Source organism: Mus caroli, chromosome 16, assembly GCF_900094665.2.
Source record: "Mus caroli chromosome 16, CAROLI_EIJ_v1.1, whole genome shotgun sequence".
NCBI lineage: Eukaryota > Metazoa > Chordata > Mammalia > Rodentia > Muridae > Mus > Mus caroli.
Window position 1 is genome coordinate 84,776,922 of NC_034585.1, and position 23,858 is coordinate 84,800,779.

Genomic DNA, 23,858 nt, shown 5'->3' on the forward strand with positions numbered 1-23,858 from the left:
CGATGATGTCATAACTGTTTACTGCGGGGTAAACAATGAAATGAACTTTGTTAGGACCGAATCCTCCCTTTGAGCTCAGATGATGTGTGATCAGAGGTTAAATTTGCATTAGACGCGGGCACCTCAACAGGTCGCATTTTGGAAAGCCCTCTCCGCATCCTTTTGTGTGTGTGTCTCTAATTTCGCTTCAGGAATATATTGGGGATCCTGGAGATACTGGGTAGGTGTCTCAGGCTGTTTATGTTTATTGTTTAGGTGAGATCAGTGCACTCACAGAGCCCGCAGAGCAAAAGCATTCAGGAGCAGTGAGGCTCCGGTCCGGTCCGGTCCGGCTCACCCTGCAATACATCATCTCTAAGGAAAGCAGAGAGGGGGCAAACGAACGCGCACAAGCAGCAAACGCCCTGGTTCCTAAGCTGCCGCCACTACTGTTAGCTGTGGCGGCTGCTTCTCCACGGACAACAGCAATCGAGTATGTGTGCGAGCCCCGACACATAGCCTGCTAGGTACCCACCCACCCATCTTCCATAGTCCCTACTGTGTGCCAGGTTCTGGGTTGGGTATCCAACTCTGCTACAGTCCAAAGCTTCTCTTTCTCTTTCCCCTGCCTATGGTGGGTGCTGTTGGTGAGGACATTCACTCTCGAAAGGGCCAGAAAGCTCAAGCTCAGAACCTGCGCGATCCGCACCCCGGGAGGCAGCAGGTCTTGGGCGGCCCGGGAGCGCGCGTCTACGCGGCCGCGCGGGGTCCCCCTGTCTGGCGCTCAGGTGGCTTCGCCGCCCACTCCGCCGCTCCCTTCCCCTCCCCTCTCCAGCGAGGGTCGAGTTCGGCTGTTGCGCGCGGGCAAGGAAGGAGGGGCTACGAGGGATTTGAAAGTGCTCAAGCTGCGGAGTGGAGCTCGCTTCTGTCCCCGCCGCCGCGAGCGGATTAAATTTCTGCAAATTCAAACTGAATGGGGCTTTCTTCTGCTGCCTTCCAGAGGGCGCCTGCAGCCCGCCGCGCGCTCCTCTCCGGCGGGAGCGGCCCCGGGGAGCACCGCTGAGGACCCGGCGGGCCAGAGGGCGGCGGCGCCCGGGCTTGGGGGACTCCGCCACCGGACTGTGCTCCTCTCGGACTAGCAGCCGCTGCTCCCTCTCACAGCCGATCGGGGCACCAGACGGGACCGCGGGCGCGATCTGGGCGATCGATCCTCCGAGGACGAACTTCTCGGGGGCGGGTCCCCGGTCGCCCCGTCGCCAGCTATTGTCTGCGCGCGGCGCTAGCACGGAGGCGCGGGGGGCGTGAGCACAGAGACCCGGGCCGGGCGGGGCCGGGTCCAGGGCGGCGGCAGGAGGAGCCAGGGCAGCCCCGGGAGCCGGAGGAGGGGCGGCTGCGAGCGCGGGAGCCGAGCGAGCGCGATGCCGGCAGCGGCGGGGGACGGGCTCTTGGGCGAGCCGGCGGCACCGGGGGGCGATGGAGGCGCGGAGGACACGACCAGGCCGGCGGCGGCCTGCGAGGGAAGTTTCCTGCCCGCCTGGGTGAGCGGCGTGTCCCGCGAGCGGCTCCGGGACTTCCAGCACCACAAGCGCGTGGGCAACTACCTCATCGGCAGCAGGAAGCTGGGAGAGGGCTCCTTCGCCAAGGTGCGCGAGGGGCTGCACGTGCTGACGGGAGAAAAGGTGAGCTGGGGTGCGCGGGCCTGGCGGGAGGACCCGGGAGCACTGTCCCGCGAGCACTCAGCCTGGCTCTCCAACCTAGTGTGGCTAGACGCACGCTCAAGCTCTCCTAGTGGGCCACCGGGTACCTACTGATGGATGATGGTGGTGATGGGCTCACGTTCGTGAGGTGGGGTACCCGGGCAGATAGATGTACCCGCGAAGCTACCCCGCACTGTCTTTCTGTTTTGTTTTGGAAGGGTGCCGCCTGGCGGACGCCAGAGAAGGGAGGGGAGAGGTGGTGGTGGAGGGTCCTGCGGTAGGGGCATGGAGCAGTGCAGAGGCGGGAACTAGATCCAGGCTGGGGTTCAGCTTTGCTTGTGGAATGTGCGGCGGGAGAGCAAGGCAGCCAGTCTGAGGTTGCTTAGAGTTTCATCCCTCCTGGGCTCAGGCGAGGACGTGGAAGGGAGTTGGGGCCCTGTAAGCTCCCCTCTCCACCCGTGTGAGCTGGGGCAACTGTTGGAGTAATGATCCTGCTTTTGGCAGGTGCAGAACTACACAGGCCCTGGACTCTAGAAGTTTGCAGATACCTTTTCATCTTTCTAGAAGACAGTAAAGGAAAGGGGCCCCTCCCCCACACCCGGAGGGACACTACTTCGACCTAATTAGAAGTGAGAGAGAGAGTGAACTCTTGCCAGGCCGGGTGCGGGCAGATCTCAGGTGTTAACTTAGATTTGTGAAAAGAAACCCAAGAAGCTGACTTACTTTTGAGGCTGGGTGGCCTCAGGCAGGGAATTGCTCTGGGCTGCCAAGCTGGTATCTTTGCAGGGACCCAATACTCTAATCACCCAGGCTGGGGGTTGTCCGCGCGGGCGGAGGAGGGGAGCTCAGCCGGTCCTAGCAGCAAATAGCCCAAGGGCCAAGGCCTCGGGGCCTGCTGCTCTGGGTTTCCTTGCCCAGCCTAGGGGTTTGTGACAGTGATGAACTGTGAGAAATCTGGTGACAGTCTGGGGCCACCACACTAGTCATTTTCTAGCCTCTGGATACCTTTGATTTCCTCTTGGTTTCTGTTGTCCTGGAGACCGCTACATTTGAACACTGAGTTCCATCACCCTTAGAATTTATCTTCTTTTTCTGTAGCCATTCCAAGTGGGGTGCCCCTTTATACTGGGTAAGCAGGGTTAGACCGAGCAGTCATTTTCAAAAGTGTCTCTTGCCCGAATTTCCAAGGAAAAAAAAAAAAACCAGCCTTCAGTATGAACTCACATTAGCTCTTCAAAGGAGAAACTCTTTAGACCCGTCCTAGTTGTTCTCGGTGGAGTAAGGGACTGTTTATTTACTCTTTGGTGTGCAGTGGGCTGTCTGCCCAACACACCGAGGGTCCCGTCAGGGTGCAGTGATGCAGACTGATTTCAGGGAGCTCGTTTCTGTCCTGGCAGGGAGAGGAGAAGGACTTTGCTCTCAAAATCTAGAGGATTCAGTCTGGCTATGTACATCACCTCTCTAAAGAGATCAGAACTTCTTAGAGCTTCTTGCCATGTTGGGCTGGACCTCAGCTCCTCACTAGGGCAGTTTTCACCCATGGGATAATACTTTTGTCTTTGGCTGCACTGCCTGGGGTATTCAGAGTTCAGCCCTGATTCAGTTCTGGACTCCTGTGTTAGCTCCTGCCTAGCAGGAATAAATACAGGGAGTTTCTGCCCAACTGGGGTCTAGATGAAGGGTCTCGTTTCCTCCTGTCTTTATGATGGCTCAGTTCATCTTTGCATTGAGAGGAGGCTTGTTGAATATAAGGTTTTTTTCCCCCGCTGGACCAGTTGATCAGATCTAGTTAAAGACCATAGTTGTCAATGCAGAGGCCAGGGATGCAAACCTTGGTCTTTCCTGCTATGCTTTTCTTTAACCAGGAGGAACCTTTCTCTGGGGACAACAGAGTATCAGGGAGGGACCTGGATATTAGCTCCTTCAACTGTGAGCTTTAAAGAAACAGTGGTGCTATTCATAGCTTTTATCTTCCTAACCCTACACCTTTAATGCTTAACTAATAGATGTGGGTTTTAGCTGATTATAGAGATGAGAAGGAGAGGGGGAGGGGAGAGGGCTAGGGGGAGAGGGAGAACATTTGGTGAGTTTCTGAGTCCCAGGCCCTCCTTTCTTTTGGGTTTTGCTTTATAAAGCAAAGCTAGAGGAAAAGGGGAGGCTACCTCAAGCTATTTGCAAACTAAACTGAAGGCCAAGGGGCTTCACTTCAGGAAAGGCAGATTCTGTGAAAGCTTGCTTCCAGGCTCCCAGCCTCCCTGCCTATCACAACTTTCTTAGGGTGCATAGGTTTAGTTAAAGCAGTTCCTTTTCTTCTCCTTTTTAGTGGGTACCAATTTTCTCTTTTAAGAGAAAGGGATGAATCCTGTGGTGGGAACTCAGTCCTCCCTGAGCCACCTGGGCAGAAGGACCCAGAATAAGCTCATCTTGAGGAATGCGTTTGTGGAACAGAGGATGAAGGGAAGACGAGGGCACCATCTCACATTCCGTCTGCTCCAGAGCCACTCTTATCAAAGCATGCGTTTTATTTTGGTTGATTTGTGGTTAAATCTAGACTCTTGCTCGATTGAAGGCGTCTGAGGCCGTGTGGGTGGTTGGTGGTGTGTTTGGTAAGGTGCACATTTCCAGAACGCTTTGGATAAAAATCCTCCTGGGTTTGCTAGGAATTCCAGGCTGAGTCCAGAAGACAAGCAAGTTCCTTTACCCGCTTTCCTTTAGGACTCAGTCCTGTCTCACCCAGAGGCTCCTGTTGCCACCGTGAAGCCGTTTGCTTGGAAGCCATCCGAATCTCGATAGCCCCCTTACTGCTGAACACAAAGGGATGGCTTAGGGCTGAGACCTAAGTTTTGCTTCCCTTTGGCTTTTAAGCAAAGACAATCTCTGCCCATCTGGCTTTATAAAAATAAATATTCACTCAATCATGTGAGGTTCTTAATTACGATGTTCTCAGTCATGGCTGAAGTGATGTTTGGACCAGGAGATATCATCTGTTAGATTTTGAAAATGTAATTCCCCGTGGCTTTGACATAGAGAACAGAGTTGCTGGGCAGGAGTATGGGCTAGCAGCGTTTACAGATGGGAGAGCCTCTGTTTGTTGAGTAAAATCTAACTGAAATGGCTCGGTGGTTAAAGGTGGGTGCCGGCAAGCCTGATGACCCAAGTACTTTCATCCCTGGTACTCTTGGGGTAGAAGAAGAAAACCACCAACTCCTGCATGTCCTCCTGTAATCTCGAGACTTCCACAAGTGCACTTCCGTGTGTGCCCTCCATCAGTAAGTATAATAATATTAAAAATATTTATGAACACAGTGAAGAAGCACAGTGGGGAAGGTCTAAGACCACCTCGGGCACAGCGGGCTTGGAAGGCCAACTGGAGCATTCAGTAGAGCAATGAGCACTGGCACCCTCCCCTGTGATGCAGAGGCCAAGGTGGGTACATGAAACCGTCAGTGAAGGGACTCAAGGAACTCAGTCTAGCCTTTGACTTTTATTTAAAAAGCCCCTTATATACGTGTCATTAGAGCTATTTTGGGGGCGAAAACAAGGACTGCCTGCTTAGTAAGTTACAAGTCATCACTCACAGAGTGCAGCGGCACCAGATACCTGGAGTGAAGAAGTTACTAAAATTACCCTTTACTACGTTTTTTTTGCGGAGCAGGAAATACGACTAATTTTAGAGGTGGCCTTTTGGCAGATCTGTTTTTAGCAAGTATTTCTGAAACAAACAGGTGCTAAAATCCTGTATTTCTTTTTAAGAGAGAGAGAGAAAGAGCGACGGTTCTGAGGTACAGGGCACACGTGGAGAGCTGGAAGTTCCTATTAACCTTCAGCAGGGGCTCCTTGGGAGGACGGAGGCAGTTTTCAGAGGCACCTGCCCTGTGGGTCCCGCGTGCAAGGCAGTGCCTATAATTTCCTGGATTACAGGTGGTGAGGTTGTGGGCACACTCTTTTGAACTTCCTGCCTCGCCTCATGTTTTTGAAGTACTTGGAGGAACGGTGGAAATTGGCACGTAGGGCTTCTTCCTCAGTGCTCGTTGACACAGGGCCAAAGAACTTCAAAGGATGGCATGAGTCAGCATCCCTAAGCAGGCTGGTGCCCTGTGCCTGCCGAGGAGGAGCGGCGCCCACGAGGAGGAGCGCACCTTGCATTTTCTCTGCAGGTGTCCCCGTTCTACTTACTAATCTGACTCAGGTCTGTGGGCCCATCCATGTCTGCATGGCTCTGGCTATTCTAGAGATGTAGCATCAACCAGAGCGGCGATTATCTTCCCAGGAGGCGTAGAGAGCGCTTAGCCACATGGGCCGGTTGGGTTGATGGCCTGGGTATAAATTAGCATTTGGGCTGAAGTTTGTTGTCCCTCTCAACGATTCATTGGGAAAAGTGACCTTGAGCTGCTTGCCTGGCCCTCCTTTCTCTACCTCTACAGTACAGGATTATGGGTATCTGCCACCATGCCATGCCTGGTTTATCTAGTGATAGAGATTGTCTTAGTTATTGTTATATTGTGGTGAAAGACACCATGACCAAGGCAAAGGGCTTGTTTACAGTCTCAGAGGGTGAATTCATAACCATCATGGCAGAGAGCATGGTGACATGCAGGCATGAGTGGTACTGGGGCAGTTGCTGATAGCCTACATGTGAGGAGGCAGAGAAGGAGAGACTGCACTGGGCCCCGGGCTTTGGAGACTTCAAAAGCTTACTGCTGGTGACACACCTCTGAATCCTTCCAAAACAGTTCCACCAACTGGGAATCAAATATTCAAATACATGAGCCTATGACGGCCATTCTCATCCGAACCACCACGGTGAGCAAACTCAGGCCTTTGTGCATGATAGGCAAGCCCTCGTACTGACTGAGCCTAGGCAAGCCCTCATACTGACTGAGCCACGCCAGCCTCACCCTTTGCTCCGCCCAGGCCCTGCCATACTCAGATGCTGTCCTACTGTGGGTTCTCTGCTCTCTCACGGGAGTGTGGTTGGATAGTAAGATCACCAGCAACAGAAAGGTACATCCTGAGGCTTCAACCCAGATGCTGGATTCTTGGCATGAGTGCAGAATGGAGTCTCAGGATGAAGCAAGAAGCAGAGTTGAACTTTATTAGGGAGAATTTAGGGCTGGAAAATGGCTCGGGGGTGGGCTCAGGTGTAGGTACAGATGCTTGATGCCTAGACTGGTGATCTGAGTCTAATCTCTGGGGTCCACAAGATGGAAGAAAAGAACTGACTTCTGCAAGTTGTCCTTCGACCTCCATAGGTGTACCAGGGCACATATGCCCCCAAACACACACACACACACACACACACACACACACACACACACACACACAGACTAAAATTTTAGGGCCGGGGAGATAGCTCAGTTAGAGAGTGCTTGCTGTGCAAATGTTAAGGTCAAAGTTGGGATCTACAGAGCTCACCTAAAAGCCAGCTGGGTGTGGTAGTTCATCTGGTATCTTAGCAAGGAGAAGGCAGAGACAGAGACTCCACAGAGCAAGCTGATGAGCCAGGCTAGCTGAAGAGATGAGCATACTTGTAGCCTCAAGAAGTAAAGTGGAGAGCGACTGAGAAGACACTTGATGCCAACCCCAGGCTTTCCTGTGCCCACACAGGTGAACACGTGTATACACCCAGACAAATGCACACACAAAATTCTTAAATATGAGGTCAGTGGAGAGGTGCTTAAGGAGAGGAGAGTACACACCCACGTGGGTGTGTAGGCTTCTCAAGGGACAGCTCATCACAGCAACAGTCGTACATAGGATGTTGGCAGCTTTCAAGTTATGTCTGCGAAGGTTGCTGAGAAGGCCCTCCCCCTTTCCTCCCCCTTTTTTTCAAGGGATGAAACTATGATTTTAGGGTGGCCCTCTAGATGCCTTGGGTGGGATGGCAGTCTGGTAAAGCCATGTGTCGTGAGGGTTCCACAGGGGGTTAAAACCTGTCTTTTACTGTAGATGGAGATTCTTTGTGAAGTTTCTAGAACAGGCTGGCTTCCAGCATGGAATGGAGGGATATACAGGGAAGGGCCATATCTGCTTTAGACCTTAAGCATGGTTCATTAATTTATTTTACTTTTTAATGAGTTATTTATTTTTATTTTACGTGCATTGGTGTTTTGCCTGGATATATGTCTGTGTGAGGGTGTGGGATCCCCTGGAACTGGAGTTACTGACAGTTGTGAGTTGCCATGTGGGTGCTGGGAATTGAACCCAGGTCCTCTGGGAGAGCAGCCAGTGTTCTTAGTCACTGAGCCATCTCTCCAGCCCTCAATGGTTCATTGTTATCTTAACATCCTTAAGATGTCTCTCTCTGTAAAAGGGGCATTATCTCTACACAGACAGACTTCACAGCAAATGTTAACTGTGCTGGCATCCTTGACTCTCAGCTGGTGAGAGTTTTCAACCAGACTCCTGGGTGGGGATTCTATTCTTCCCAATATCCTCCAGTCTCCCAAGATGTTCTAGTCTACCTTACGAGACCAAGCAGAAAAGTGTAGAAAATCAGAGCCTGGAAATCACACTCAGTGGGTGATGCTGGCAAATTCCAGAGTCCTCGTGTTGAGCACCAGCACTGTGGCTTATATTTACCGGTGGATTTGGGATCTTTTATGCATTTTCTCCTCAAGTGCCGGCAGCGGGTTTCTGCACAGGTGAGCACCCCCCCTTCAGCGTCTTTAACTGCAGTGACTCAGCAGAGGCATGCCTTGAGTGGCTTTTCTTTCTGACTTTCTCTATTAGTTTGCTAAGGTGGCTGTGACAAGTTACCACAGATTAGGTGGCTGAAGCAACAGATATTTTTTGTGTCGCATGGCTGGAGATTAGAGTCCAGAATGAAGCCTGGGAAGAAAGAGGCACCCACCCTCCAGAGGTTCTTTGCTTCTTTTGGTTCTCGGTGCTGGAGCACCTCTGTAACCCAGGCTTGTTAACATGGCCTGCCAACCTCTTGTCTCCCTTTTCCTGTGGTGTTGTTCTCAGGATGTCTCCTGGCTGAGTCGCTTCCTTCTTGCAATAAAGGCACCCATCACTGGGTTTAGAATCCATTCTAATCTAGTTTTGCCTCCTTTTAACTTGATTACATCCACAAAGACTCCATTTACAAACAAGACCATATTCATAGGCCACTGGGACACTTGTTTCTCAACCTGTGGGTCCTGACCCCTTTGGTACGCCGCCCCTTGGGGGTTCAAACGACCCTTTCAAAGGGTTTGCGTCTCGGATATTTATGTTATGCCTCCTAACAGTAGCGAAATGATGTATGAAGTAATCACAAAAAAAAAATTTATGGTTGGGGGGGTCACTGTATCATGAGGGACTGTATGAAAGAGACACAGGATTAGGAAGGTTGAGAGTGACGTGCCTAAAGGCAGGACTTGAAGCTGCGTGGGGGGTATGCCCTGTAGTTCAATCTGCTACATCTTAGGTCATTGAAGATGTCACAGGTGATTTCCTGGCAAGCTGACCCTTTGGAAGACAGGAATGTGTTCCCAGGGACTAGGAGAGCAAGAGAGTGCTGGAGATCAGGGTTGGTGAGGGTGGTTCCTTCTGAAAGCTGTGGGGAAGAGTCTCTCTCTCTCTCTCTCTCTCTCTCTCTCTCTCTCTCTCTCTCTTTCTGAGACCTTGTTCCTTGGCTTGTAGACAACTGTCTTCCCTCTGTGTCTTTCCGAGTTTTAGTCATTTGTGTCTCCGATCACCTTTCTCTTTTTGGGGTACTTGCTGTTTTGGGGGGGTCACCCTGTAAGAAACCTCCACTCATGCTCAGTAAGGTATCCCAAGAAGGAAGAGGTCAGCTTCCCCTCTAGTAACCCCACCCCCAACTCCATAACATCTCTAAAGACCTTGTCTCTGAGAGCTGTGGAGAGCCCAGCCTCTCATCTGCGAATGGGAGGGGCGCAGTGGGGCTCTTATTGATGCATTCACGTCATCCATGGTCTGGATGCTGTCATGAACTCGCCTCCTCACGAGACCATAATAAGCCTCATGAAGAGGAGACCCACTGCCCTGTTCCTGATGCCAAGAGTCCCCTCGGGCACACACAGGGCATTCACTAGGGCTCATGATGGACAAAGAATGCTTTGATCTTCCCGGGTGTTGTAGAGCACCTTTCCTTCTGGGTATAACAAGATGCCATCTTGGACTTTGCCCGGTAGCCATAGCAACAAGAGCAGAACAAGACAGTGCAAGCCAGGCCTGAGATAATGGCAGTAGAGCCTTTAACAAACACTCACCAGTATAATATGTAGGAGAGGAGAGTCAGGAAACTCCCCCAAGACTCCAGCCATTGTTTCCTGTCCCTTTCCGACAGCCGCAAATGATCCCGGGAGATTTGGGGTGCATAAAAGAAGAAAGGGTTAATTAAAAATCAGAACTCCATGGTGTAACTTCAATGGGGTCACCATCTGTGATGGAACAGGACTTTACAGCGATGCTGCTGTTTTGGGGGTTACCCTGTGAGAAACCCCTCACTCGTGACTCCTTGATCTCACTAAAATGGGCTTTGGTGAAATTGTACTTTGGTCTATCGCTGGTGCCCATCTAGGGTGAGTGGATGTTCACCTCTGTCTCCTCCCTAGGAGAAGTTGCCTCACTTGAGGATGAGGGGAGGGCTTTCTGAGCCGTCAGGTTGTCAGCTGTCACTCATGGTCATTCTCCTCGCCCCCATGTTTCTGGCCATGTCTGGGGTTGATCCATTTGCTGGGCTGACACTCTGAAGAAAACCATGGCCCCAACAATACTGTGCTTTCTATAGAGATTTGTTAAGATCGTTAACCGGTTATTAGAGTGACAGGATCAGACAGGAGACACCCATTCTGTGGTGTCTTCGCACCGTTCTTGGTCCCTCGGCTCTTCCCAGAGACTGAACCAACGCTACAGCAGATGAAAGAGGTTACTATTTGCAAACATACATTTTTTTTTTTTGGATGTCTCCCATGGAGACATATGTAGGCTTGAAGTCTGCCTCTTTGACTATAATTTTCTCCGTTAAGTTTATTAGTCTCCTAACCCAGATCCTTGCCGAAACACTCTGTAACCCTGAGGGCTCCACTTGCCTCTTTTTTGGAGCCATTTGATGAGATTTGGTCTCATTCGCTGTGTGACCTTTGCAGGCTTTCATCCTTGGCTTGAGTTAGTGTCTTCCAGTCTTGTGGCTCTGTGTTGTCAGGGCACATTGCTGCAACAGTTTGAACACTATTTATTAATTAATGTGGTGTGTGTGTGTGTATGTGTGTTTGCCTACGTGAGTTTATGCATACCATGTGTGTGCAGGAAATTGTGGAAGCCAGAAGAGGCCATCGGATCAGTACTGGGAACTGAACTTTGGGCCTCTGCGGGAGCAACAATGTTCTTTTAATTGCTGAGCCATCTCTCCAGTCCTTTGAACTCTGTTTTTCCATGAGCCACCTCTGTGGGTCACCTGATCTTTGTTTCTAGAGTGGGCAGGAAGCATGAGTGTCCACTGGACACAAAGGGTCACTGAAGAGGCTTAGTCTTCAAGCCATGATAGGACGGAGGTCAGAATCCTGCAGCTGCCTGTCTATGTCGCACCAGCTGCAGGCCAGGTCCTTCATGTTGTATGGATACGACGCTTCTGCCCAGGGAACATTTTGTGGTAGTTACTACTGTCTTCATTTCCTGTCTTTGTTTCCTCTTGCGGCTTGTCCAGCGCCCTAGGGATCTATTGATCTTAGCACATAAAAACCCAAAGCTTGGGAAACCCATCAGAGAAAACAAAGCCAAATTCACCCAAGAAAACATTTCATTAACGTTCTGTGTGTTAGATGAGCACTTCCGAAGGAAAGTGTTGGTCAGCAGGCTGCTAACCACCACGTTATTCATCCGTTAGGGATGAACGCTTAGAGCCCCAGGCAGAGCTGGAGAGCTTGTGGGTAGGGACCTTCATGTGTGGTCCTGGGGAGCAAGGGACGATTTTCCACATCTGTAACACCCAGCTTCTGTCCCTGACACGCTCACCATGAGATTGTGTGTGGTGTGTGTACATAAAAACATATATGAATATAATGTTAAATATAAATTATATGATACCACACTGGGTATAGACATAAACAAATATAACTTTTTTGGCAGCAGAGTTTCTCAGGGAAGGAAGCAGTGGAGGGGGTGGGGGGAGAGAGAGAGACAGGATGGCTAGCAACTTTTGTAAGTTGCCTAGGAGAGGAGATACTCTGAGGGGAGACATTAGGTCTCTCCCTTTGGTTGAAACAATAGACCCCAAGGATTAAAAGCTCCCCTGTAATCTCTGCTGCAGAAAGGGGAAGGCTGAAGCCTAGGTGCCAGCCAGAAGAGGAAGTGTCTCCAGAAGGGTTTCACACCATTGTGATAGCTTGTCAGAGTAACTTTCAAGACCTTCTGGAGCTGAGACCCTGACTGGTCGACCCTGGGTGACAAGGACCACACCTGAACTAGGACTGCTTACCTATGCATGCCTCCTGCCCTCTGTTTAAAACAATCCTCCAAGGACGGATTGGGTGGGTGGGCATATGTGTTCCTTTTCCCAATGTGGAAGTCTTGGATTTGAGGTCCAAAGAGGCCAAGGAGGAGGGCTGTCTTTTTGGGTAAGAGACTTACAGGAAGAGTCACTAATGCCACCGACAGCAGACGGCAGGGGAACAGAGGGGTTCAGGTCCACATGGCAGAGTGAGGTCCCTCCTTACAGATTCAGAGGATGGTGGCTTCTTGCCGTGTGATTGATGAGTACTCCACAGTACAGGTTGGCTCTTGGGGTGGGGGGGAGGCACAGGAACTTCTGTATTTTGAGGAAGGAATGTGTGGTCCTGAGGATTTGTTGAGAAGTGTGAAGGAGAGTCCCACTTACTGAATGCATGTCACCAAGAGAATGGAGTCCTAGGGTGAGACCACTCAGCTATGTGAGTGGAGTGAGGATGCTCAGCTGCGTTTTGGCACTGCCTTAGCAGTGACTGGTCTGGGATCTAACATCTCCACCCTGTTTGTCTGTATAAAAGAAAAGGAGGGAAAAGAGGGAGGAGGGACAGAGAGAGGATGAGTGCCATCGTTAACCTCTAGCCGCTTCCTGAAACTCTTAAGGCATCTTGGAAGCCTCCCCAGCTTGGAGTGATGGTTAAGAGGCTGGTACCAATCAATATTCATAGACCAGGAGGGCCTTGTCTACACAAATACATATGGTATATTTATTTACCTTATGGTGGTCTGCATGAACCGACTTAGCAGAGGGATTGGAGAGGGGTGGATGGACATGAAAATAAAAACTATGAGTAAACGAATAACCACAGGTCTGTCTGGATGCCTGTGAAGAGCTGTGGAATCAATTTGAGTTGTATTTGTTGCCAAGTGTGGGCAGAAGACAAAGAGGAGACTGACGGAAGCGGTTGGGTTGATCTTCGACTATTGCAGGGAACAGGTAGATTTCTACGGTTGTCACAGCTCCCCCTAGAGCTGACATCATTAAGTTATTTTGATGCGGTTGCAAGGCTGTTAAGCCACTTGATGATAACGGCAATAGATTGACTCTTTTTGTTGTTGATTACTTTGTTTTAAGGCTAAGGTAGCTCAAGGTATAACCCTTGGCTTTGGGCCTGTAATGTTCTTCCAGCTCCGCACACTTTGAGAAGCATGGCAGCCCGATGCAGCTTTCTGAAGGGCGCAGACACTGGTGTAGCCTCTCCTGGGAAGCTCCCCAGTGGCCCAGTAGGACAGATCCTGTCCCATGTCCTGCTGCTAGGAAGCTCATTCCTCAGATCTGATGAGGGTGACACTGAATTATCAGGTCAGAAAAATGGCTCCCATAGCCATGGAGGAAGGATTTCCTGGATCATTGCTCTGTTAGCCTTCAAGATAAGCCTGATTTTTATATTGTTAGTATTATACCTAATACTAAAATAAAACAAAATAAAAAATATAAAGCATAGTGTGTGTCAAAGGCCTAAAAACAGCCTCTAATTTACACTAGGAGAGTTCATTTAAATCTCTAGGTGTCCCTAACTGTAGGAAATGGCCTGGGCCTGCTTACTACTTTTCTTAATAGGAAAAGGTTTTTGGCTGTAAGAATTTGGATATAAAATATGGGACTGGACTGGCAAAATGATGGATCAAAGTGCTTGCTGCCAAGCCTGGCAACCTGAATCCAATCTCCATGAGCTGTGTGAAGGAAGGAGAAAACTGACACTCACAAGTGGTCCTCTGACTTCCATGTGCTCCCATGAACACACACACACACACACACACACACAAACACGCACAAAAGTGTTTCTTATATAAAAATACATATATTTGTATCCCCAAATGGGATTTCTTTTGGTATATTTAAAGTAAGCTTTTTTGGGGGGGTCTATTTCAAATGAGATTTCTTTGTATACAAATTATACTGTGTAATCGTAAGGTACATTCACAAAGACAGCGACACTTTCGACTGTTTTCAGATACCAGAGTGGGCTCTGGGTAAGCAGACAGCTATATGAAAAACTGGGTTGCAGGAAGAACACGAAGCCATTCTTTTCTATAGTCTGGGCAGAATCAAGATCGCCATCCTTTTACACTGAGGAACAACCCAGAAAACTGGTACACATCTCTTAAGTGTAGCAGGAGTGAAGACATGTTTGAATAGAGTCCTTCTCTTCTAGGCTGGGGAAGTCCTCCAGCAAATGAATTCATTTGCTTGTCTCTTCTGGAAGGAGCCTTGATGAACTCGTGATCTTTAATGGCCGTCGCTTATTTAACTCCCTGTCCAGAGGACTGAAGATCGCAGGCACAATGAGGATTTTGTCCAAGCAGCCAAATTTATAAATAGATTGAATTATTTGTCCAGCAGAATAAGTTTTATGATCACTGTAATTTAGCAGGAATGTCTCAAGTAGGCATAATTCTTTGTAACAGAATTTTTCCTACTGTTAGACAGTGTCTATTCAACAAGAGACAGCTTTGCCCATTCAGAGTTACAAACTAGCACAATTTGGAGAAATCTAATCTCAGGTTTTATATGTCTCATTTAGTAGAAGGATGGAACACAATAATTATTTTTCTAAGCCCATTTTTATAAACATTCTCAAGAGCAGATCCGTACTTCAGAAAATTTTATTATCGTAAACAGCATCAGACATCAATTTAGTATCAGTATAATAGAATTTTGGCCATAGGAATTATAATTCATATAATCATCTATTTATAATTTCTCACATAAATTTATTGTCTCCAAAGCTTTTTTATTCTTTAACCTTCTCTACCAAAAGTACACTTTACAATGCATGTTAATTGTTAATCAATAAACAAATGAGAACTTAGGAAATGATAGTGCATTACAGAGATACATTGTAACATTGTCAAAAAGGCGTTGATATTTAAAAATGCATTGATATTATCGGTAAATTCCAAGATGTCCCTGTATATTTTAAAACCAACAACAGCCCTCTTTACCTGCATAACACACCCGTTCATACATGTTCACAGATCTTCAAATCAAGTATATAGCACTCTATAACCTTGATCATGGCCACAGGTTTTAGGGTTTATTTTTCTCTCTTTATTTGTTTTGTTTGGTTTTTCGAGACACGGTTTCTCTGTGTAGCTCTGGCTGTCCTGGAACTCACTCTGTAGACCAGGCTGGCCTCGAACTCAGAAATCTGCCTGCCTCTGCCTCTCAAATGCTGAGATTAAAGGCGTGCGCCACCACCGCCCGGCATTTTCTCTCTTTAAAACAGTTTACATGCATGCAACATTTATGAACACATTTGTGAACAACTGCAACGTATAGACAAAGTGACCGCACTCGGAAACATCATGGTGACCTCTAAGCAGTGAGAGGAGCTGAGGACAGAGTGGAGGTTTTTATCTGGACCTACTGAGCCTTTGGGAAGAGTTCAGCCTCAGAAGGGGGGCGTGGCTAGGAGCCAGTCTGGGCGGTTTGAAACTTTTATTCTCTGGGAAGCTTCTGCTACTTGGGGCTGAAAACTGCAGGGCCCAGGATGGGTGTGGGTGATTGGGCATATTTCTTTCAGGTGTGTAGCCCCAGACAGGGGTTGGGGGAACCGCGTGAGGGTGGGGGTGGGGGTGGGGAGGGAAGTCTCTACGGCTGAAAGGAGTTTTGAGGCTGAAGGAAAGCAGCTTGGTTAACCTTCTGACTGAACCCAGAGTATCAGGTTGCCTGGGAATGTGCAGGAACAGGTCTTGCTCAATCCTAGAGTTACTTTGTTAGTCAAGGACCAAGGCCCCCAAACTTACTAGGTATTGGGGTAGCATGCTCAACCGAACCCAACAGACCTGTTAGTTGGTGAGGACTAAGTTCTTTTCACCAACAAGTGTCAAGACTCACAAGGAGCCTTGATTGCCAGGGACCAAGCTAACTAACTAGCTTTCTTTCTCCCATCCCTTCCTTTCCCCCTTTCCCTCCCCTCCCCCACGCCCACTTCCACCCCCCCCCCCATACCTCTTTTGTAACTCAAGAGTATTTGAAGGCACGAGGGACCCCTTGGTGTGTTCTCGCCTGACTTGTAGTGAAATCTGGTTTTACTTTAGCTATGAGTCAGTGGTTGTGGTGGGGATCACTCACCATTTTGGAGGGGCTGAATGTTTGTCGGTGGGGGCCTGGGAAATTTCACTGGGAGAAACAGTGGCTGTTTCCTGTGGCATACTGGATCCAGGCAGGGTGCCCGTGTAGAGGGGAACAGCCAAGAAGAAAGTTACAGGGGGCCGAGGGTAGGAATGAGGGTGGGGGAGGGGCAGGAGTGGGCAGCAGAGAGAAATGGGAAGATTTTAGGGATGGGCTTTAGAGGGAAGGAGGCTGGAAGCCATCATAGCGCGGGAGACCCCCTAAGTAGGAGAACCTGGATGCTGCCATAGAGAAGCCGGGCCTCTCATCACGTGATCAGAGGAGCCCTGGCTAGGAAGGACAGCGGCAGGAGGCATAAGTCCTATTCTTGCCTGGGGAAAGTTGCTCTGGGGAGGGCCAGCTGGAAGCTTTTTTATTTATTTTTTAGTCGGGTTATAGTAACAGTAACTGGATTTAGAAAGCAGGAGGCAACTTGCTGAAAGGAAGCTGTTTTTTTTTTTAAGACACAAAAGTTCCCAGGGGAAGTCTGTACCGGTGCCACTGCTCTCTGTGAAGTTACCTGGGTCCGGATGAATCCGGGGATCAAATTTTCCAGTGGTGAGGTCAGACAAGTTGAGAGGAACAAGAGGCGCAGGTGTCCATATGCCTTTGATTTCCTCCTGCCTGTATGAGCAGCGTGACAGCCATTGTCATCCTGGCAGGGCCGGAACTCACAGAGACCCACCTTCCCCGGCCTCCCCAGTGCTGGGCTCAAACCATACCTGGTGAAGTTTTCAAATCACATTGCAAAGCTCTGAGCTCATATTTTGAGTAGCACAGAGAAAAGTCCCTGAGTTTCTGGGGAGTGCATCCTCTCCTGTTAACCGTGAGTCTTAGGGTCTGCTGGGTACCACCAGGGTTTCCAAGTCCTGTGTCCTGGGACAAGAAGCTGGAGAGGGACACATGAATCGTAGGAGCAGCAGAAAAAATTTATTCACAGAGCGCTTCTGAGGAAGGAAGTGGGCAAGAGCAGAGAGCAAAAGTTAAGATATTCGTGGGCCACTTCTGATGGCCTGGAACCTTCATAGATCAATCATACAGAAAGCATGGGCCGTTTCTACATGTGTTCTGTAATGTATCTCTCCAGCATGGGGGCTTCCTGTCAGGTTTTTTTAATATGTATTTTCTTCTCCACGTTTTTGTTACATCCTTAGAATAATGACTATTATACCAGAGCTGCCCTTATACCTACTTGCTCATGTGGGCTGTCTGGAGCCAGCACAGGCCTCCCTTAGTCAAGAAGGGACTTCGAGACCCAAGGAATGAGGAAATGCTCCTACAGGTGAAGGCTGGCTGCAGTGTGTGTGTGTGTGTGTGTGTGTGTGTTAGGTGTGGATGGGGTGGGGTGGGGTGGGATCAGAGCCCCATGTCAGTGAAAGCAATGCCTCAAGCCAACTGTCCTCACGTATATAGTCTGTCCTCCAGCTGGGATCACCCTACTCCCACGCAGAAGTGGGACTTCGAAGTGCATTCTTTATTCCAGGTTAAAATTTAATTAGAGAAGCTCGTCAGACTGGGTTCTCAGTCAAACATTTACATTTAATAATACCAATAAAGAGAGCTTGTTTTGAAAACACGGCTGCAGGTTTGTGAAGTGTTGTTCCCATAGGATGACATTTTATTCTATTAAAAACGAACATTTGTGAGCAGTAGTTGCAATTTCAAGGCCAATTTGAAGTAATAAAACTCAAATTTCCCTCTGGAGGGGAAGTGCTGTGGCTCTTGCGCTCCTGCCTAATTCATTACTTTATTTCCCTGCTCAGAAATGAGTTGTTGTCTTGTTCTTTCTCCCTTCTCTTCCCTCCTCCCTCCCTTCTCTTCCCTTTTTCTCCTTTCTAATCATACATTTTATGTATAGAGAGAGTCATTAAAGCAACAGACAAAGAATCAGAGAGCATGCGCAATAATCCAGTCAACAGACACACAGCAGTGGCTTCCTGCCTTTAAAGGGGTCATCACTCAACAACGTATTTATTTAAATATGTGTCTGTGTGCATGTGTGTGTGTGTGTGTGTAAATTGCCAAATGCTAATTCTCTTTTTCTTATGATCAACTATGTATGTGGGACTGAGAGTATATACCCTTGGGCTCATACATGCTAAGTACATACAATACCACAGATTAGTGCCTCTCACCTAAATGCTGAAACAGGAATACCTGGAAAGCATTTTCGACAAACCATTTCCTTCGGTGAACTTCAGTCACAGGAGGACTTTATACCTTTTGAGGTTCTTAGCACATTCAGGTGGGTCATGGGCTAATGGCTGCCTGGGTTTTCTTTCCTAGCCACATAGCATGCTCTTCTCATCATCAGCTCGTTCTCTTGCTGTGCGCTTCAAACCTCATGATCCACTCTCCTACGGTTACAGACAACATTAATGTTTTCCTCCTGTTTAGTTAAATACGCCTCCCTTTTCTTATTGGAAATAAACACAACGTTAATTTTAAAAATTGCTTTGAGTCACACACTCCTGAGAAAATCAATGTGAACATTTAGTTCACATGTGCTGCATACACATAATAGTTATGTGTAGTTGCATGTACATGCATGTATACGTTACATGTAGTTACTTGTACATGCCTGTATTAGTTACATGTAGTTATATGCATATGTATGTATTATTAGTTACATGTAGTTACATGCACATGCACATGCATGTATTATTAGTAACATGTACCTACATGCACATGCATGTGTTATTAGTAATGTGTAGTTACATGCACATGCATGTGTTATTAGTAACATGCAGTTACATGCACATGCATGTGTTATTAGTAACATGGAGTTACATGCACATGCATGTGTTATTAGTAACATGCAGTTACATGCACATACACATATTATTAGTTACTTGTAGTTACATGCACATACATGTTTTAGTTACATGTGCAAGCATGTTGTATCAGTTACATGGAGTTACATGTATACACATGTATTAGTTATGGATACTGCTGACCTTCCTTTCCCCTTTGATTTCAACATTGATATCCACTGTTCATTCTATTTTGTAAGTACCCCAAATTTTACTGAAAATTTAGTGCTTTGCAACACTGTTAAATCCTCTTTTAAAGTGTGATGTTTTGTGATACATTTAAATATTTGAAGTTACTGTAGTATTGAAAAGTTGGGATTGCTTCAAGATTGCCCCTGTATAAACAACACTGCTGTGACTGTCCTTGGGACTGTCTCTCTGAGCCATTTCTTAGGAACAATACTTTGAAGGGTTTTGATATATTACCAAATTGCAATTCAGAAGGATTCTGCTTCATGGCAACATTGTATGGAGCTGACTTTTAGAATATGTGTCTTGCTATATTGTTAATGGTTTCTACCACATTTCTCCCATATGGCAGTTACTGGCTATTTCCATATTAAAGATATTAGCTTTATTTTTATTGTGTTGTAGCTATTATCTTCTACTTAGTCACTTGCTTTCTTTCTGATTCAGTTGATGACTTTTTGGCAAAGGTCCATCGAGGTTTTGCTTTGTTTTCTTTAGCCAACCAGTTGATACTTTTCTTTCTTTCTTTCTTTCTTTCTTTCTTTCTTTCTTTCTTTCTTTCTTTCTTTCTTTCTTTCTTTCTTCCTTTCTCTCTTTCTTTCTCTCTTTCTTCTTTCTCTCTTCTTTCTCTCTTTCTTTCTTTTGTTTTTTTGTTTTCTGAGACAGGGTTTCTCTGTGTAGCCCTGGCTGTCCTGGAACTCACTTTGTAGACCAGGCTGGCCTTGAACTCAGAAATCTGCCCATCTCTGCCTCCCAAGTGCTAGGATTAAAGGTATGCGCCACCACAGCCCGGCGATACTTTTCTTTAATGTCCCCTTATTTTCAAGCTTACATAGAGAGAGAAGGAGTTGCTGGCTTTGCTTTATACATTGTCCGTGACTTGCCAGTTTCTTGTTTCATGAAGAGTCCTTTTTGCTGGGTTAGGGAGGCACCTTTGACTATATTTCCTCACCTGTGGCATATTGGCGGCCTGCAGGCTTTGGGGGTTCACAGCTTCTGCCTCCCAACTTTCTGCTTGTGTGATTTTGGGTACGGTATCGAAGCCCTTTTAAACTTCCCTTTCTCCATCTGTAGCACAGTGAAATTTACTTCATGAATATTCAGTGACAACCATGCACATATGTATATGTAAATTGAGTGTGTATTGCTTAGCTTAGAGAGAGTGTGTGTGTGTGTGTGTGTGTGAAAGAGAGATTGTATGTGTGTGAGTGTTGTGTGTGTGTGTGAGAGAGAGAGAGAGAATGTGTGTGTGTGTGTGTGTGATTGTGTGAGTGAGCATATTGCATTTGGGAGTACTTAATTAGCTTAAAGCATATTCATCATTGTGTTGGAGAACACATGGCAGTTATTTATGCTTTTCATTTAGATCCTCAGACCTGTTTTTAAACTTAAAGGTATTTAGAGGTCAGATTCCTTGAGCTAGCAAGACAGAGACCGCCCACTAGGTTTATCTGGACGATGGAGTTGACCTCTGAGGATAGAGGCGAGGGGGTGAAGAGGATCATGGGACACCTCTGCAGCAGTTACCTCCCCAGGGCAGGAATGCCTCTGGACGTGCAGGGACACACATGTCTGCATTCCTCAGCTTCCACACCCCTCGTATCTGCCTGTGCCATGAGCCTCTTGGCAGCCTCCATTCTCTGCCTGGGGAAGGGGCTTCTCTGTCCCCTGGTTCTTACTTTCTGCTCTTTTTAGGCATCTGGTGTGTTGTGTGTGTGTGGGTAGGTGGTGTCCCTTGCCTTTCTAGGATTCATGACAGCACACCAGGGATGACCACTGAACCTTACTGGCCTCACCTCTTAGTCACCTTTATGGCCCATTTAACGGTAGAGACTTCTTTCCAACAAGTAATTAAGAATGAAATTTATAGATACTTTTGCCCCAGTGACCGGAGTTGTAGGGTTGGGGCTGCGTCGTCGAATGTGATTTTGATTTGATGGCTTCCTCTTTCCTCAACAGGCAGCTGGGCATTTCCAGTGTGTGCTGCCTTTAGCTGACCCCTGCTTAGAAGCCCCTGGACCTTATGAGACCTCCACTGACAGCAGGGTCCTGGATAGGAGAATGGGATCTTGTACTGGAGTTTCCTGGAGTTCTGTTTCCAATCCCACAATGCCCTCATTCTCCCCTCCCACAAGGCCATTTTGCTCTTGTACCTCTCTGGCTGCATGTGGCCGCCAATTGTCCCAGGATGGAGACGGGATATTGATTGTTTCCTGTTGCCTGTGGGACACGAACACGTCTTGAATTAAAGTTAATTTTGGAGTTTGAAGTATTAAATGTCAAATTTGAAAGAGATCATGTCTAAGACTTCTTTGTTGTAAAAAGGAAGGCCATCCAAGGCCTAGGGGACGGGACGGGAAGAAAGAAGTGGGAGAAAGAAAAGAACTGGGTCCCTGCACCACGAGGCTCTGTCTGTATCCCTGGAAAAGGCACCCTTCTGGTGAAGTCTGCTGTATTAATATTTCTCTACCAAAAAGTCATTTACGATAAGGTAGCCTGAACTCTTTCCCCTTCTTGTTCTGTTTAAAATGACATCAAATCATTTTGCTATAGTATTACTTAATACATAGAATGTATGGCTAGGTATAAAATTAAGTATGGTTAAATAATTTTATTTTATTTTTTTTAAGTGAAAAATCATTTGGCAGAGAGACTGAAGAGTCAGAGTGGTCACACCCGGGAACTGTCCCCATTGTAATTGAACGAAAACAAGACACACAGCTGTGCTGGTGAACTCCTTTCTGCTTTTGTAGTTGTGAGCATGCATGTGTGTCTCTCTGTGGATGTGTGCATGTGAGTGCCTGTGTCTGCAGATGCCAGAAAGCAGCATCGTATCCCCTGGGGCTGACATTACAAGTGGGTGTGAGCTTTCCATTATGGGTGCTAAGAACTCAGGTCCTTCCTGTATAAGAGCAGCCAGTGCTCTTCTCTGCTGGGCCATCGCTCTCCCTCCCTTCCTTCTCCTTCCTTCCCTTTCTTCCTCCTTCCCTTTCTCCCTCCTTCCCCCTCTCCCTTCCTCCATCCTTCCCTCTCTCCCTCCCTTCTTCCCTCCCTTCCTTCCTTCTTTCTTTTCCTTCCCGCTCCTTCCAACTCAAACATCTATAGTTTCTTTCTACATGTAGAGTTTGTGCTAATCACCTGTGTGGGCTTTTGTATAAATTAGAGACAGCTCAGCTGTGTTAGGAACACAGCTTTATCGAACTGTAAGTAAAAACCGGCCAGTGTCAGTCCTGGCCTCTCTCTGCTTTGACAAAGCCTATTTTGTGGCTTCCTCTAGAATAGGCAGCGAAGGAGGGGGAAGGCTCTGGAAGGGGAACCATGTTTAGTGTGTGTTGCTCACTGTCCAACAGACCGGACATACCCCATCTTCTGGAACAAACAGAGTCTAAAAGAAACTGCCATGGGCCTTCTGACCTGCTGCCTTCTCTCTTGAGTCTTCACTCATCAGGATAATGGAGGGACTCAAGGCTCAGACTTGTAGTGTGGCAGGAGTTCCAGACACAATTCAAACAAGGTGTGAGAGACCTCAGTCTGTGTATTTGATGAAGAAAAATCTCAAAGTGCTGGCTGCTCAGCCCCCCTCACTCCTCATGGCTCCGTCCATGGATGAATGAACATGGTGACAGTTTAATCAGGGCTGTGACGGTGACATGCAAGGGGAGAGAATGGAAAGCCAGAGCCTCTGAACTGGGATTTTTTTTTCTTTCTTTCTTTCTGGGAAAGGAATTTGGTGGTTTTGGGTTCCTTTGGTGTGTAACCTGAGAGGCTCATCCATCTCTTTGTGACAGAGGAACATTTTGGTGCTGCGAATGCAACTTCTGATTTATCACACGCAGCTGGGTGGGCCGCTTCTCCCTGGTGCCTCCCTGGGCCCAGGAGCAAGCCCAGTCACTCAGCAAGGCTTTGCCTTCCAGAAAGGCTTGAGAGCTGGGGCTCTGTGTGCTTAGGTGGCTGCTGGGGACTGTCACTCTGGGCATGTGTACAGGGAAGCTCAGATGAAGGAGGGGGACACCTGGTCCCTCTCCAGTCTTGCATTTGTCAAGGCTGAGTTGGGCCCCTGCTAAAATTGCTTTATTAAAGTCTGAATTCTTAGTACCTCTGAATGTATCTCAGGTTGTCTTTAAGAAGGAAGGGAAACTGGAATCATATGGACTGCCCTAATCCAATGCAGTGCCTTCTCTTCCAAAAGAGGAAACTTGGTAGAGATGTGTGCACAGAGACAAGACCAGAGGAAGAAGAGACTCCGGGTAGCCATCTACAGCTGGGGGGAGAGAGAAGCCTCAGCAGAAATCCACTCTGTCTGCATCGTGGGCTTCTGACCGTTCTAACTGGGAGACAGTGCATTTCTGCCGTCTAAGCTGCTCAGGGTTTTGTGATAGCAGCAGACAGACACCGTGCTTACGCGCTCCGAATGCCAAAGTCGTAGCACCCATCACGGCGGACAACTTTGGCTGGTTACTGAGAGAGTTTTCGAACTAGATCCTCCCACCTCTTCCTTCTTCATGCAGGAAGCTTTTGAGTTCCCCTCACAGCCTTCCCCTCACTTCACTCTGCTCTATGATAAATTCATCAGGTCCAAATGCCGCAGCACCTGTTTCTAGCTAGACACAG

The 23,858-nt window shown here is 47.9% G+C and overlaps 1 protein-coding gene across 1 annotated transcript in view; it reads left to right on the forward strand.

Annotated features, from left to right (window-relative positions):
- The first annotated feature begins 806 nt into the window (after positions 1 to 806).
- The window catches only part of Hunk (hormonally up-regulated Neu-associated kinase), a 112,453-nt gene continuing 89,401 nt past the window's right edge, over positions 807 to 23,858 (forward strand). The window contains exon 1 of the mRNA XM_021184998.2: positions 807 to 1,658. Within this exon, the coding sequence (XP_021040657.1) occupies positions 1,398 to 1,658 (261 nt within the window). The 5' untranslated portion in view covers positions 807 to 1,397. The remainder of the gene's footprint in view (positions 1,659 to 23,858) is intronic.